The 16,401-nt window shown below is 38.0% G+C and overlaps 1 protein-coding gene and 1 long non-coding RNA gene across 10 annotated transcripts in view; one reads left to right on the forward strand and one right to left on the reverse strand.

Annotated features, from left to right (window-relative positions):
* LOC100030264 (histone H2A.V) overlaps positions 1–13,774 on the reverse strand; it is a 30,025-nt gene extending 16,251 nt beyond the window's left edge. The window contains exons 1-3 of one of the 2 annotated variants that reach the window (XM_007475886.3): positions 13,462–13,774; positions 8,660–8,737; positions 831–944 (exon numbers count right to left, since the gene is read on the reverse strand). In XM_007475886.3, coding sequence (XP_007475948.1) covers positions 831–944; positions 8,660–8,737; positions 13,462–13,464 — 195 coding nt within the window. In that variant the 5' untranslated portion in view covers positions 13,465–13,774. The remainder of the gene's footprint in view (positions 1–830; positions 945–8,659; positions 8,738–13,461) is intronic. The other variant, XM_056813058.1, reaches the window with a different exon arrangement.
* A 46-nt stretch (positions 13,775–13,820) lies between these two features.
* The window catches only part of LOC103098898 (uncharacterized), a 98,052-nt gene continuing 95,471 nt past the window's right edge, over positions 13,821–16,401 (forward strand). For all 8 annotated transcript variants that reach the window (XR_008915448.1, XR_008915453.1, XR_008915447.1 and 5 more), the window contains exon 1: positions 13,821–13,944. This is a non-coding gene — a long non-coding RNA (uncharacterized LOC103098898). The remainder of the gene's footprint in view (positions 13,945–16,401) is intronic.

The raw sequence follows: 16,401 nt of genomic DNA on the forward strand, positions 1-16,401 counted from the left end.
TATTGATTGCAAGATGGAACGTAAGGGTTTAAAAAAGAAAAAGTGTACACAAATATATTTGTCTCAAATGCTACAAGATAAGCTCTCATTTTTCTAGAACCCAATCACCAAAAATCTTAAAACCAGATTTGGAAACATTAGGAAATACAAAAACGTCCAGGTTCATTTTTTTTTTTAAAGCTATTTCAGCAACTGAAGGAACCCCCTTTTCTTTGATCATTTCAGTATGCACAGCTTTGTTTCAGCCAATTGAAGGTGTTCAGAGTTTGACCTGTGGAATAATTAAATCTGCTTTTCTTCAAGCACCAGCTCGAGATAAAACAATTCCTCATTATGTTTAATCTAAAAACCATTTTGATACTGTTTCCCCCCATCACAAACGTAAGCACCCCATTAAATTGTGGACTAAATAGATATTTTAGCACAGTGCCTATCACATGGTAAGTGCTACATAAAAGTTAGTGATTACCAATTAGTTATTTTTGTAGGGTAACCTGGGATTATGTGGCATAAAATGAATTGAGGTCCTAACAAATGAATTACAAATGATTGTTTAAATAAAACCTGTGAGTAGAGGGTCTTCTTAGTAGGGCAGCAGGGATTTGTGTGCATATGAGCACATATGGGAAATGAGATAGTGGGCAGCATTTTGCCAATTGGGAAATAGATTAAAAAAAAATCAGCTTGTATATATGCCAAGTTTGGCAGGCATGCTCTACATTACCAATACCTAATTCATGACATTTGGAGACTAGAGATGTATTAGACATAGTACAATGTGCTTAATAAATGTTTATTGACTAGTAATACTGAAGAAAACCTTCACAAACCTCAGCAGTAAGATACTCCAGAATTGCAGCACTGTATACTGCAGCAGTAGCACCCACTCGTCCATGGCTTGTGGTACGAGTCTTCAAGTGTCTATGGATACGGCCCACTGGGAACTGAAACAGAAACAATCTCAATTATAAAGCACTTAAAAAAGTTAGGTTACTGCATATTTTATTTCTTTAGAATAAAATGTTAGAAAAATAATTGGAATAAAACACAAAAAGAGAAAACCGTTCAGCTATTAAAAAGTTAAGTATTTCAGATTAATCCTTTTGGCAATTAATTGCTCCTGGGCCCTAACTGTGAAGGTTAGGACTAGAGACTGAATTAGCAAGGAGAAAAGATGTTTTATCTTCTTCTTCTTTAGAAATGGGATGATGGAAAAGAAAAAGAGGTCCAATATAGCAGAGGGCACTACATTTCTCCAATAAGTGTGTCAGAGCTCTATGGCGTATTACTTGAGCAGAAGAGTCCCTCTCTTCTCAAATAAGACCCTTCTTGACCAATCTAATTGTTGCTCCCCTTTCTTTCTCTCCAAATTATTTTGTGTTTACTTATTTTTGAAACACTATTTTCTTTTACTTTCTTTCTAAAAAAACAAAAAAAAACACAAAAAAAAAACACCACAAAAAACCCCCATACCTACTAAGTATAGATTCCAAGGCAGAAGAGCAGTAAAGGCTGGATAATTGGAGTTAAGTGTATTGCCCAGGGTCACACAAGTAGGAAGTGTCCAAGATCACTTTTGAAGCAACGTCCTCCCAACTCCAGGCTTTGACTCTCTTATCCACTGTTACCTAGGTGCTCCAAAACAATGCTATTGATCCCTGGTAGGCTATAAGATCTATGAGGGCAGGGACTATTTTAATTTTGGCTCCTTCAACACCTATACATCAAGCATCTGTGCTTAATGCTTGTTAAATTGAATTAAAATCTCATCAGCTTCCACAGGTACAAAGTAGATTATTTCCAGGTTGAATTATTCAGCTCTAACCTCTCTCCTGAATTCTAGTCCCAAATCACCATGCCTAATGAATATCTTGAATTAGATGTACTCAGATTTAACATCTCCAAAACAGAACTCATTGTTTTTTGTTCCAAACCCTCCCCTCTTTCTGTCCAGGGCACCATTATCTTCCTAATTACTCAGTTTGAAAGTCTTAGTGATATCTTCTACCCCTAACTGTGACATACACTCCATTGCCAAATTCTGTCCTTTCTGGCTCCATGACACATCTTATGTGTCATGTGTCCCCTTATTGTAGAGCTACTGCACTAGTTCAGGTCCTTATCACTTCTCTCTCTCTTACTGCAATGTCTTCTAATTGTGTCTTCTTGTCTCAAGTCCTTATTCCAATCCATCTCCCACTTAGCCCCCAGAAGTGATTCCCTATACGATGAGTCTGATCACATTAATTCACCCCCTTACTCAATATATTCTAGTAGCTCATTATCTTTAGTATCATGTATGAAATCTTTTGACATCTAAAACTGCTATTCCTCACTCATGATAGTTCAATTTTCTTTCTCTGCCACTTAGTCATCCCCATGCATTCTTATAATGCTTCCTCCCTCCAAATTTCTTGCTTCTGTCAACATGAAAATCTAGAAATCCCCAGTTTATTTAGTTTGAGGGTAGAAACCCCAGGTTTTGACCTTGTCATAGGAGAGGTTTCCCCCTGAGGGAAGGTCCCACTTCACCAGACAATAGACTAGACATCCACTTCAGGTGGGGAGGTAAACCCCATCTGAAGTCAAGTAGCTCTTGTCTCCAAAAGCCTTTCCCAGTATATCACACCCTCCTTCCGAAGATCGAACTCGGGACCTTCAGCTTGCGAGACTGACGCACTACCTATTGCGCCAAAGCTGAAGTGGATGTCTATTGTCTGGTGAAGAGGGACCTTCCCTCAGGGGGAAACCTCTCCTGGGACAAGGTCAAAACCTGGGGTTTCTACCCTCAAACTAAATAAACTGGGGATTTCTAGATTTCCATGTTGACACTTCTTAGAATCCTTAGCTTCCTTCAAGACTCAGAGCAAATGTCACCTACTGCAGGAACCTTTTGCAAATCCTTTAAATGGCAAAGTCTTGCCTTCAAGGTTACCTTCTACTTACTCTATATATATCTTACTAAATATTTTAGGGCAGAGACTGTTTTTGCTGTTTTGACAAACAGAATGTGCTCAATATTTACTGACTGATTTTTCATGTCTGACAGTCATGAAAAAATTCATGATCAATTGGACATTCAACACTGCTCAATAATCTTATCAACTTTTGTTGATTCCCTAACATATACCCTAGAGTCACCATTTCCAAGCCTCCCTTATCCTATTTCCCGCCTATTTTGCTGAGAACACATATTTAGTATTAGAAGATCCCATAGAAACAAACTTAAATCTGGAAGGGACCTTTGGAGGCCATTTAGTTCAAACTCCTAAATTTTGCAGATATAGAAACCAAGGCACAGGGGAGTTGAGTGACTTGTACAAGGTCACATAGTAAGAGGTAAAGCCTGGATTTAAATTCAATTGTACTAATTCCAAATCTAGTGCACTTCCCATTATATTTGTGAAGCAGAGCCATGAGATATAAAGTCTCTCATTTTCCCTCCTTTTAGTCAACTGTTTTCATATATTCTGTCTTTACTCCTACTTCAGAGGAATAAAGTTTATCAAGAAATAAAAAGCAGGGAGGGGAAGGCAACTCATGACAATATACCAAATTTAATCCTGTTCAAGGCTTTTTTCCCTCTAACCCATACCTTCTGTCTTAGTATCAATTCTTCTTCTTTTTTTAAACCCTTACCTTCCATCTTGGAATCAATACGGTATATTGGTTCCAAAGCAGAAGAGTGGTAAGGACCAGAGTCAAACAGGTCTGGCTCTCAATTCACTGAGCTACCCAGCTATCCCCCTCCTAAGACAGAAGAACAGCAAGGATTAGACAATCAGGGTTAAGTGACTTGCCCAGTCATACAGCCAGTAAGTGCCTGAGGCTAGATTTCAACTCAGGTCCTCCTGACTCCAGGCCTGATGCTCTATCCAGTGTGCTACCCAGCTGTTCCACAAGATTCTTCTCTTTAAAAAAAAAAAGAAAGAAAAAACCCCAAAACTGGAAAGCAAGTCTGGCAGAAACTAGGCCTAAACCAGCATCCCACATTGGATATCATAAGTTCAAAATGGGCGCATAATTTAGACATAAAGAGTGATAGCAGGGAATAGCTAGGTAGCTCAGTAGATTGAGATTCAGGCCTTGAGACGGGAGGTCCTGGGTTCAAATCTATCAGATTTGATATATCAGATATGTCCTAGCTGTATGACCCTAGGCAAGTCATTTAACCCCTATAGCCCAGCTCTCACCACTCTTCTGCTTTGGAACCAATACACAGTATTAATTCTAAGATGGAAGATAAGAGTTTAAAAAAATGATAGCATAAACAAATTAAGGGAGCATGGAAAATTTATCCTGTCAGATCTATGGATAAGGGAAGAGTTCATGACAGAGAGAGAGAGAGAGAGAGAGAGAGAGAGAGAGAGAGAGAGAGAGAGAGAGAGAGAGAGAGAGAGAGAGAGAGAGAGAGAGAGAGAGAGAGAGAGAGAAGAGAGAGCGAGAGAGAGAAAGAGAGACTATCACAGGAGATAAATGTTTCTTTTTTTTATTACATGAAAACTAAAAAAGGCTGCATAAATATTGATTACATGAAAAATGTTGCATAAACAAAACCAATGCAGTCAAAAGTAGAAGTAGGAAACTTGGGAAAAAATTTTAATAGTAAGTTTCCTTGATAAAGACATCATTTCCGAACTGAGTCAAATTTATAAAAAACAGGAGCCATTCCCCAATTGATATTTGGTAAAAGGAAATGAAAAGGCAGTTTTTAGAAGATATAAAAGCTATTAATAGTCATTTTAAAATTAAATGCAGGGAGCAGCTGGGTAGCTCAGTGGATTGAGAGCCAAGTCTAGAGATGGGAGGTCCTAGGTTCAAATCTGACCTCAGCCACTTCCTAGCTGTGTGACCCTGAGCAAGTCACTTGACCCCCATTGCCTAGCCCTTACCACTCTTCTGCCTTGGAGCCAATATACAGTATTGACTCCAAGACGGAAGGTAAGAGTTTAAAAAAAAAAATTAAATGCATATTACAAATCACTCTGAAGAATGTATACCAACTCACACCCATCAGATTGGCTAACATAACAATTAAGGAAAATAACAAATGCTGGAAGGGTCATGGAAAAACACTAAGACACTGATGCAATGTTGGTAGAGTTGTGAACTGGTCTAACCACTCTAGATGAAAATTTTGAACTATGCCCAAAGAGCTATAAAACTGTATACTCTCTGTCCCAACAAACCCAATAATCCAAAGAGATCAGAGAAAAAAGGAAAAGGACTTATATGTTAAAAAATATTTTTAGCAACCCTTTTTGTGGTGGCAAAGAATTGGAAACTGAGGGGACACCCATCATTTGAGGAATGGCAGAACAAGTTTTGGTATTGTGATGGAATATCTATAAGAATAGCTATAAGAAATGATGAGCAGGATGGTTTCAGAGGAACCTGGGAAGTCTTGTATGAATCAATGCAAAGTGAAATGATCAGAACTAGAAGAACACTATGTATATAGTAATAGCAATATTACAATATTGTTCTGTGGAATCAACTATGGAAAACTTAGCAACACTCTGAACTATAACAGTTTTGAAGGACTCATAATTAAAATGCCATCAGCTTTCAGAGAGCATTGATAATTCAATGAAACAGAATGAAACAACTTTTTTCACTTTTATTTTTCTTGCCTTTCCCTCCCCAAATATGGCTACTGTGGAAATATTTTATTAAATTTCATATGTATGATGGGAATTATAATTCTTGCCTTCTTAAAGAGGGAGTGGATTTGGAACTGAAAGTAAAAAACAAAACAAATAAACTCTTAACTCTACTAGATCACATGGTCAAGGTCAGGTTTAGATGATAATTAAATAGAAATAGGGAGGCAGCTAGGTGGCTCAGTGGATTGAGAGCCAGGCCTAGAGATCGGAGGTCCTACGTTTGAATCTGGCCTCAGACACTTCCTAGCTGTGTGACTCTAGGCAAGTCACTTAACCCCCCACTGCCTATCCCTTATCACTCTTCCACCTTGGAACCAATACATAGTATTGATTCTAAGACTGAAGGTAAGGGTTTAAAAAAAAAAAAGAAACATGAGGTAGTTGACTCTATAAAGTTATGTAGACCATTCCTAGTTTAGAGATTTTTAAAAATAAGATTCCCATCCTTTATAACTCATCTATTCCAATCTATCAACTAGTCCCATTTCTTTTTAAATCTTCCTTTCCTTAGTCACTAATATAGTTTTTCCTGAAAAACAAAACATACCAAACAAACAAAAAAAAAGCACTGTTTGTGAAGTAAGGTAAGGGAGGATTGATGCTTAAGCAGAGTCCTTGCAGGGGCTGGCGACAGAATACTGGATCAGAAGTATAGTAAAGGATACTCCCTTTCCTTTCTTGGGTCTTTTCTTTATTAATTAAGTCAACGAGCATTTTAAAAGCACATATTATGTGCCAGGAACTATATTAAGTATTGAAGATACAAGAAAAAGTATAGTCCCCTACTTATGAAGAACTAACCCAATGATGGGGGATAGCTCATCTAAAAGAAGTGTACTCGGTCCAAGATTCACTGGTTGAATAATTCCCATTCTTGTTTGTAACTATTTATTGGGTCCTTTCTCCATTCCCAAAGCTAATTTCTCTACCAATGTTCCATTTCATCATTTCTTTTTTATTTCAAGAAAGAAAGGCAGTATGATGTAGTGGAAAGAGTGCCAGACTTGGGTAAAAAAAAAAAACAAAAACAAACAAAAAAAAACAAAGAAACAACAACCCTGGGTTTGAGTCCTGATTCTGTTACTAGCCGAATAAATAGTAGGCTAGCCCCTTAACCTAGCTAATCCTCAGCAATTTGTAAAATGGGTAAATAATACTTGTAACTACCTACTACATAAGGCTATTATTAGGGGGGAAAAATGCTGTAAAATTCAAAATGCTATGTAAATGTGAATTGTTCAAACATCTCTTCTAGAATAAAAAAAGGAAGAGGAAAGTAAAAACAAAATACAAGGGAGTGTGCAGTAATGGTTGAACAAATTGTAGTATATGAATGTAATGAAATATTATTGAATCCTAAGACATGTCAAATAATGAAAAAGTTAAATGCAGAAAATCCTGGGTGGTAATAAGAGAATAAAGTGAATGGAAGAGAGGGCAGCTCAGTGGATTGAGTCAGGCCTAGAGACAGGAGGTCCTAGGTTCAAATCTGGCCTCAGACACTTCCCAGTTGTGTGACCCTGGGCAAGTCACTTGACCCCCATTGCCTAGCCCTTACCACTCTTCTGCCTTGGAGCCAATACACAGTATTGACTCCAAGACAGAAGATAAGGGTTTAAAAAAAATAAAAACAAACAAATAAATAAAGTGAATGGAAGAACATCATTTTATATAAGTATAATATCATTAAAAAATTTTTTTGAAAGGTTTAAGAACTCCATCTGTGCAATGGAACCATATCCCCAGAGGATCTATGGTGAAACATGCTACCTACCTCCTGATACAGGAGGACTCAAAGCTCAAAAAGACATACATTTTTGGACATGGCCATGGTGTAGATTCGTTTTGCTTGATTGTGTTTATTTCTTACAAGGTTTTTAATTTATTTTTCTTTCTCTTGGTTGTTTAATGGGGGAAGAGAAAGAAGATATTAGCAATAATAATAATTGCCACCCTCCCCCAGTGTTGTCCTCTTGAAACATTTTTAAAATTGTAAAGAGAACAGAAATTCAGAAGGAAGAAAAACAAGCAGGACAGTTTTTTAAACAAGTGAGTAATTTATTATAGACTTAAAAAAAAAAAACCCAGAGTGTTATAAAATGGAGATGGTTCATGGTTTCACAGGGAATCTCTTCAGGAATTTTGTGCATTTTAAGTTAAAAAGAAAAAAGAAAAAAAAGACCCAAAACATCAAAAATTGAGTATCTCCTCTCTCTAGCATCTTCAAATCTTCCTCTCCATTGGGTTCTTTATATAAATATCTCTTAAATTTAGCTGAAAAGGGAATCTTCAACTTGATTATATTAATCCTTTTAGCTTTAGTATTACCTCCTTCCTTTTCAGTTAGAGTTAGACTTTCTGAATAAAAGGGCATAATTTCCCTATGACCTATAATGTCTAACTGTGGCTTCTGTTCCTACCACCCAGATGAAACAATACTTTAAAAGATTCCAATATCTTCTGTATCTTGAGCTTCAAACAGCACTTGGCACTACTGACCACACCCCTTTTTAAGAAGTTCTCTTACCTGGGTTTCATGAACTATTCTGGTTCTTCCCTTTCCTTTCTGACCTACTACTCTTCTTGGATTTTTTTTCTCCTTTCTCCTAAAAAAGTTTCCCCAGGCACCATTCCTGTCCTTGCTGTTCTAGATATATGCTCTCATCTTCTTCCCATGGCTTCAACTATTACCTCCAAATGCACAATGGTAGTAATATTAGCTGATAGTTATGCATACAACAACCTTATAAGGTAGGTACTACCTATGATTCAGTAACTTCCCAATATTACTTAGTGACTGAGATAGGAATAGAATCCAGGCCTTCCTAAGTCAATAAGTCCAATGCTCTTAGCCACCATATCCTAAATAGATTATATCTAACCCAGACTTTCCAAAAGTCTGCTGGACACTTATTAGAAATGCATCTTTATCAAGTTTCATAACATACCACTCAAGAATTGGTTCAAAATAAATATAATTCTGTACACATTACCTGTAGTCCAGCTCTTTGTGAGCGAGACACTGCCTTAGCCTTGGCCTTCCCACTGTCTTTTCCAGCTTTGCCTCCAGCCTAGAAATGAAAATACTTAATGTAATGGTCACTTAGAAAGAATTATTTCTGAATATTTAACAGGGAACTCATATACATGGTTTTATTGTATACTGCTAAAAAAATAGTGTACCCTCCCTCTCAATCTTTCCAGTTGTATGTTAGATAATATGAAACCTCTTCTCTGCAGTGGTGGGGATGGAACAAAGAGACACTAAAGTGATATGTTACTTTTGCTGACCAACTATTCCCTTGCCCTTTCTTTTCTTATAATTTTTTTTAAGCCATTGCCTTCTGCTCTTGAATTCTATACTAAGTATAAGTTCTAAGGTAGAAGAGCTATAAGACTAGGTCAGCGTTGGTGAAACTTTTAGGCTTCAGTGACTTGCCCAGGGTCCTACAGCTAGAAAGCATCTGCAACCACATTTGAACACAAGGCCTCCTGGTTCCAGGCCTGGTTCTCTATCCACTAAGCTACCTAGAGCTGCCCTTCCTTTTTATTCTGTTACAAGGATTATTTTAGTGGGTAGGGAGGGCACATTTGGAAATGAAGGTGATAAAATAAAATTTAGCATTTTACAAAATAAAGTTAAATCTTAAAACTATCCCAAAATATTGTTCTCTCCCTTTTCTACTTGGCTTATGGATTTACTTAGAGAAATTGTTTGAATATTCTTCTGATGCCTCCCCTTCTAATCAAAAGCCAAAATAAGCATTATGAAACATATTACTTTAGACAACTATTATCAAAATGGGAAAAGATAAAATATATTAAAGTAACTATTTATATTTGATATTCAAGAATTTTAAAGCTTAATAAACTCTGGAAATGTAGAACTCTTTATGATACTTTACTCAAAAAACAACTGTGTAAAAAGTTTTAAATGATAAACTTAAATATAATCACAATTCTTTATACTTCTGAAAATAAAATACAACACACAAAACTTAGCAGTTTTTCCCTATGTTTCTCCTATTGTTTTCTTTGTACTTCCATACAAATCTTAAATTTCACATAAAGTTACTTAACATCTCTATTAAACTTTTTTTAAAATTTGTTTATTTAGTCAATTTAGAGTATTATTCCTTAGTTACAAGAATCATATTATTTTCCCCCCACCCTTTTGTAGCTGATGCACAATTTTACTGGGGATTACATGTGTCTTAGATCAAAACCTATTTCCATGTTGTTGGTGTTTGCATTAGGATGTTCATTTAGAGCTCTATTAAACTTTAAAGGAAACTTGTCAATACACTATCTGGGCTTACTCTGCCTATATTAATACAAATTAGTGTTTACAGTCTTAATGTAAACAAAATAATTATCCATTTGGGAGCTGAAGTTTGAGGTTGTGATCAGATGCAATTAAAAACTCAATAATTATTTTCTATTTTCCTTCCAAAATTGAATCATCTTGTTTGGATTCCAGGTAGATTTAAACTTTCATTAAAGTTCCTTTCCTGCCCTCCCACTAATAAAATCCTGGGCAGTCATTTAATTAAAATTTCAATTAGGGTGCTCTCACAGAGAAATCCCACAGTTAAAAATGAAATAATGTATATGAAAATAAATTTGGAACATATGTTGCAAAACATATATAAATAATCCTCAAAGTCTAAGCGAAATTGTATGCTTTAATAGTTTAAAAGCTCACTAAATCTTCTGAATACCCTGTATATCTCAGGTTAACTCACAGACCTGTAATACCCTTACTTATATGATCTGTTATTTTATTGAAGCTAAAAAAATTTATTTTATCTTTCTTGACAAATATAATCTTACTATTCTAAGCAAAAGGATTTATACTATTATTTTGGCAATAAAATTATTTGGGTGCGGTGGCACAAACTAAATGAGTTTAAACTATACACAACTTTAAACTGTCAAAGCACAGGAATACAAGACAGGTCATGAAATAAACAAACACTAACTTCTCAATTTGTACCATGAAGTACACTTTTAATAAAATAAAATTTAAGTTATACAGAAGGGTACCTAGATAAATGTACTTACTAGCATTTTCAGAGACTTTGTACCTATTGTTGCCCTGTTTCTATTTAAAATGGTTATCATTACCACAAAAACCACACAAATTTTTTGAAGTTAAAAGTTGCATATAAAAATTATATTAAAAATCGCTATCATATGTAAACATTTCAAAACAACTAAAACATCTCAGTATAATCTCATTTTGTTCACTTGTTTTTATACAGGTTGATTATTATGGCTGCAAAACTAATATAGGGAACATTTTAGCTGATGAATTAAAAGATCAATCTGAGCTTGATCTGAAGGGGGAAATGTACTAAGTACATTGTTAACTTAAGTGCTAATTTTGAGACAAACTAGGCTCAAGGGAAATATTAATTCCAACTTGAATGAGACAGAAGAGGCTACTATCAAACTCATATAAAATTATGACTTTAGCAATTAGTTCGAAATGTAGATTCTACAACTGTGGTTCTTCTTTCCATTCTGACATTAAACTGGTACAGGTAGATACTTTACAAAAGTATGAAAACAGGACACCAAAATGTTCTAATTTGTCCCAAAGAACACATGAGTGATATATCAATATAAATCAGTTTTCCTTTTCCTTAAGTTTCAGACCCTAATGGCACAGTTTGGAACAAAATGCTATAATCAAGAGTGACAACTCAGTACAGTCCTCATTATTTGGTAATGCTAATACAGTTGATATTCATAAAGTATTACCATACAACACGCATCACTAGAGATTAGCTAAAAAGATCTTATGAAATTACCAGGTAATCTCCTAAACTATTAGTTTGAGTAAATTTGATTAAATATAAATTGTCTTGGTTTCTACCACTGAAAATTATTTGAAAACTAAGTACTATATCAACTTATTAAAGTATAAGTATCTAAGGAGAGGAGTTGGACTAAGGTTCTTTATGCAAGTAAAACTCTATTATTATTTTAAATATTTCCCTATATATTTGTCCAATTCTATATGGCGAGTACTGTCTTTATTATATTCCAAAACTCATAATTGTCAACTAATATCATGAAGAATGATCCTAAAAATAAATAAATAAATGATCCCTTAATACTTAAGTTCTGATTTAAAGTTCCTTTTCCAACTAAGGATCAAAATGAAAAAAAAATGACAGCTATTCAATTCTAAAATACAAAGACTACAAACAGTGCTACAATTTGGGAGTGAGGATACTAAACTCATCATTTCATCAGTACTGAGAGTTCTGTTAAAGAATTTCCATTACCAGTGCAGATCAGCAATTTTCTGCAACTTGTAATTGAGAAGTAGAGACTTGCCCAGGGTCTATCAGCCATAAGTGTCAGAAGTGGAATCTGAACCCAGGCATTTCCAATTTCAAGGCAGGCTGTGCCCTGCTTGTTGTTGTTTTTAAAATAGCCATAAGTAACAAAAATGAATACAGAACCCTAAAAAGTCTATATATAGTCTACTTTAACTACTTTATTCTTAAATCTTTCTGTCCAGCTTCTTAATATAGCTGAAAGAACAACATTAAAACTATATTCTTCTTACCAAGAGATGGGCAATTTGTATACAGTTAGGAGTAAAACAAATTGGCTTTTAAAAAATCATGACTTCTTGTCTTAGAATTATCTCTTTTTTCATAAATGATTCTTGAAAAAATGAGATGAACAAAATACAAAGAGTGAAAGACTTCATTTCTGAAGCAGTGGCCTTTTGTTAATTTTGACGATCCTTTAAAAACAATTTAGATACATTCTGGAGGAGTCAAAGTTAATTCCTGCCTTTCTTAAAAACTACATGTATAATTTTCATAGAAGTCCTTCCAGCAGCTCCTTAGTAGCTTTTTTTTTCACCTTGGCAAGAAAAAAATCTTCTGATAACACTGAATAAGTTCAAACCATTGTGGGCCAATATACATACAAGCATCTTCCTGAAGACAGATCAAATGTGGTTAATTCGTTTCGGGAGAGGAGTCGGCCACCCCAAAAACAAAGGCTTCATATTTCGGGCAAGTAATATAGAAATGCACATTTATGTCCTTTCCCTGTCCAAACTCCAAATTTTCTTTAAAAAAAAAAAAAAACCAACCACCTGAAATCATGATCATAGACATGTTTTCCTACCTTTCTTCACTTTTTATGAAAAAACACAACTATTTGATCACGGATGTAAACAGTTTGGTTGAAAGAAGCCTGCATGTTGCTTACGTGAGGTTTTATCATAGACAAGGTACGGATAATTACAAGGGGAGTGTGTTCAAATGCTTGGTTGGCAAGGGACCTCTGGGACCGAGGGAAACAAAGTGCATCCATCCCCAGCACTTAGAGCTGACTCAAAACAACTCATTTAACAGCCGGGTCACATCCCTCTCGCACTCCAGTTCCGCCCAGTGGCTGCTCTAAAAGCCCCCTCCCCGGGGGGCGTGGCCTGGGCCAAGTTGGGAGCTCAGCCGGGCAAGGACGCTGGGGCTCAGTGCGCAGCCCCAGAGGCACACAGGACGCTCGGCAAACTCCGGGCTCAACAGGTAATGCGCGCATCCCCTGGCCGCAGGGCGCGACAAACGCCGATGACGGACCCTTTGCTGGCCCCGTCTGCCCTCTAGGGGCTCCCTTTGCAACCCGCAAGAACCATCCCGGCAACCTGCATCCCAGTGCGTCCGAGCCCTCCGCCGGGGGAGGGGAAGCTCCAACTCGCTCTCGCCCCGCCCCATTCGGCTCCGCTCCCCGCCTCCGGCCCGGCTCGGCCCAGACCTGCCCTCACCATGGTCTCGGCGCTGCTCCCGACGTTGCGTAGTTGTCGCTCCCTCCGCTAGGACGCGGCGCCCGATCTGCTTCACCCCAGCCCGAGGTCCCCGCACTGACCCCAACAGCAGTATTGATCCGCCGCCGTCGCCACTATCCCTAGCTCCAGCCGCTGGAACTACCGCCGCCACCACCGGAGCCCCAGACAATAAGCCGCCTCCCCCCGCGCGCTCACCCCTGCCAATGCCTGCGCGCCTTGCTGGTTTGAACCCTTACGGCCACCCAATCGCGCGTCTTCTTCTAACACGGCTCCGCCTCGCTTCGCCTCCTTGCTAACGGCTGTTTGTTTTTGCACACGGCGCGTGGAGGCGGGGCCTACCGGCCCAACACCCAACAGATTTGTGCGCGGGCCGGGGGCGGTGCGAATGGGCACCACTTTCCACCTGCCTCTGCGCGCCAGAGCGGAACAAACAAGAGGACAGACCAATGGGAGTTAGCGCTGGTGAGAAGGTCGCCAATGAGGACAGCGCCCGCGAGCAAGGAGGCGTACTGTTCAGATAGACTGAGGTTCCGTCCAATGGTTAGGGCTAATCGAGGCTGTTGTGGGTTTCCCGCTCGTGGGGTGGGCGAGTCTTTTTTTTACTTTTTTGAGAGGGAAATGGCGGTCCAGCTCCACTTTTCATTTAGGCTTAACTCTTATCCTCTCAAGACCTTGTTAGGGAAGCCCAGCTGCCAGGAGCTTCAACGCAAATCCGGGAACTGGCCCGTAGAATCTCCTCTCTCGCTCCTCTTTCTAGGCTCCTTCATCCTCTCTAGCTCCTACTCTTCACTAGTGCCTTCTGCCTCTCGCGCTCCTTGGTCTTCCAGTCTTCCCAAGAGATTACCCCCTAGAATCATCACATATACGTTCGGGCCTAGCTCCTCCTCGAAAGAAGAGCGTCCAACTTTAGTCTCTCGGAAAGGGTTCAAAGAGTTTTATAAATTTACTATTCAAACAATCTTTCGGCTCCCCCTTCCCTCCCGAAACTTCCGGGCCTGAAGCCCTTAAGGAGCCAAGGCCAAGACCTCACCCGCCGTCTCCTTCCTGCCAGGCTTTCTCTGACCTATCAGTCTTGTTCTCGGGGCTTCTCCAGGCTTCCTCCTGCTGCTACCCTTCCCCACCTAAACTCACCTTTTGCAGATCTCACATGGAGCGTTTATTTAGCGCCGACAGTGTGCCAGGCACTGGGGAAGGGGGCTCGAAGAAGTTTCCGATCAAACTAATGAGACCGTAGCAAGTGTATCTATCTTGTACGTACTTGTACAAGTGTAATTGGGAGGCGGAGTAGGTCCTGGCTAGTGAGAGAATCTGAAAAACCCTCATGTAGGAAGGAGGTGGTGTTTGAGAGGAGCTATGAAGCAAATTACGGTGAGGAAGACTCACTTTCCAGGAAAAGTACCAAGGACACGACATAGAATGTCCCCTGGGGGAGGAATGGTAAGAAGTTTAGTTTGCTTGGATCATACAGCATGCAAAAGAATGGAAAGGTAGGTTAGAACTATATTGGGAAGGCTTTTCATCGCCAATTAAGGGAGCCTGAGGTAACTCCTACATCCTATAAATTCATTTCTCTAGCACTTTTATGTTTGACAAAGCACTTTCTTTACAGTGTCACTAGGTTAGGTCAAGTAAAGGTGGTAATAAGCATTTATTAAGTGCTTACTGTGTGCCAGGCACTGCTGCAAATATTAAACTTTTTTACAGTTTTGAAAACTAACATGGCAAAACAAAGTGATTAGCTCATGGTCATAGGCTACTAAGATCTAGAATTGGAAATCTGATAATGAATAATTTTAGATAAAATTTTATTATACCACATTGTCCCTCCAGCTTAGCATTAGTATCCACAGAATTAGCTGGCTGCTGACTTATTCTAACCATGCATCACTAGCATCTCCACATCAATATATATAGAGCTTTCCCTTAAGTTGGGGCCCTCCCAATTTCCCCATTTCTGGTAATGGTACCACCATTTTTTCATATTTTGAATGTCATCTTTCACTTTTTTTTTCTCCCTCACCCATTCAATAAGTAGCTAAGTCCTAGTGGTTTAAATTCTACAATATTAGTCACATCTTTCCATCCATGCATCTCCACTGATATTTCCACAACTTTTGTTGACACTTTAATTGCTTCTTTATTTTTACAAATATCTATAAATTTTGTTTTGACTCATAATCCTCATCCTCCCTCCCAAAAATCACACAAAGTATAATCCTGAAAAATAGCTGAGACAACATAAAATAAAGGTTGTTGCCTATAGACTACTATAATGATTGACTATTCCAAGTTTGTCTATTGTTTTTATCTGTTATTTAAAATTTTAATGTGCATAGTTGTTATAGATGTTCTTTCCTACACATTTTGACTGGACAGTCATAACCTGCTAATTGGTCTCCCTGCCTTCGATATCTCGATTCTCATTCTATCCTTTACACAGTTGCTACATCTTTTTAATTTACACATCTAACCACGTCACTCCCATGCTGAAAATATTTGTAGGATAAAATATAAACTTGGCTTGGCATTTAACACTTTATGTAGTCTGGCTCAGTTTCCACTTCCAAGTTTATTTTAATATTGGTCTTTAGAGAGTGTGTATCTCCCAGTGGTTACATTATCTCTTGCCTTTTACCATGTTCATCCTTTTGCACTGTGGATAAAATGCTGGATCTGGAGTCAAGATGACCCTCAGAAACTCAATAGCTATGTCAGTTGGTTGGACAAGTTACTTCACCACTCTCTGCCTCAGTTTTCTATTGTATAATATGACAGTAATAATAGTACCTATCTCCCAAGGTAGTAGAAGTTAAGTAAGATATTTGTAAAGTACTTTGCAGTGTTATATAAATGCTACCTGCTACTGTTATTTTCCATGTCTCAGAGAAATTCTCCTTTTCTACCTATAGAAATTATTTT

Source organism: Monodelphis domestica, chromosome 1, assembly GCF_027887165.1.
Source record: "Monodelphis domestica isolate mMonDom1 chromosome 1, mMonDom1.pri, whole genome shotgun sequence".
Taxonomy (NCBI): Eukaryota; Metazoa; Chordata; class Mammalia; order Didelphimorphia; family Didelphidae; genus Monodelphis; species Monodelphis domestica.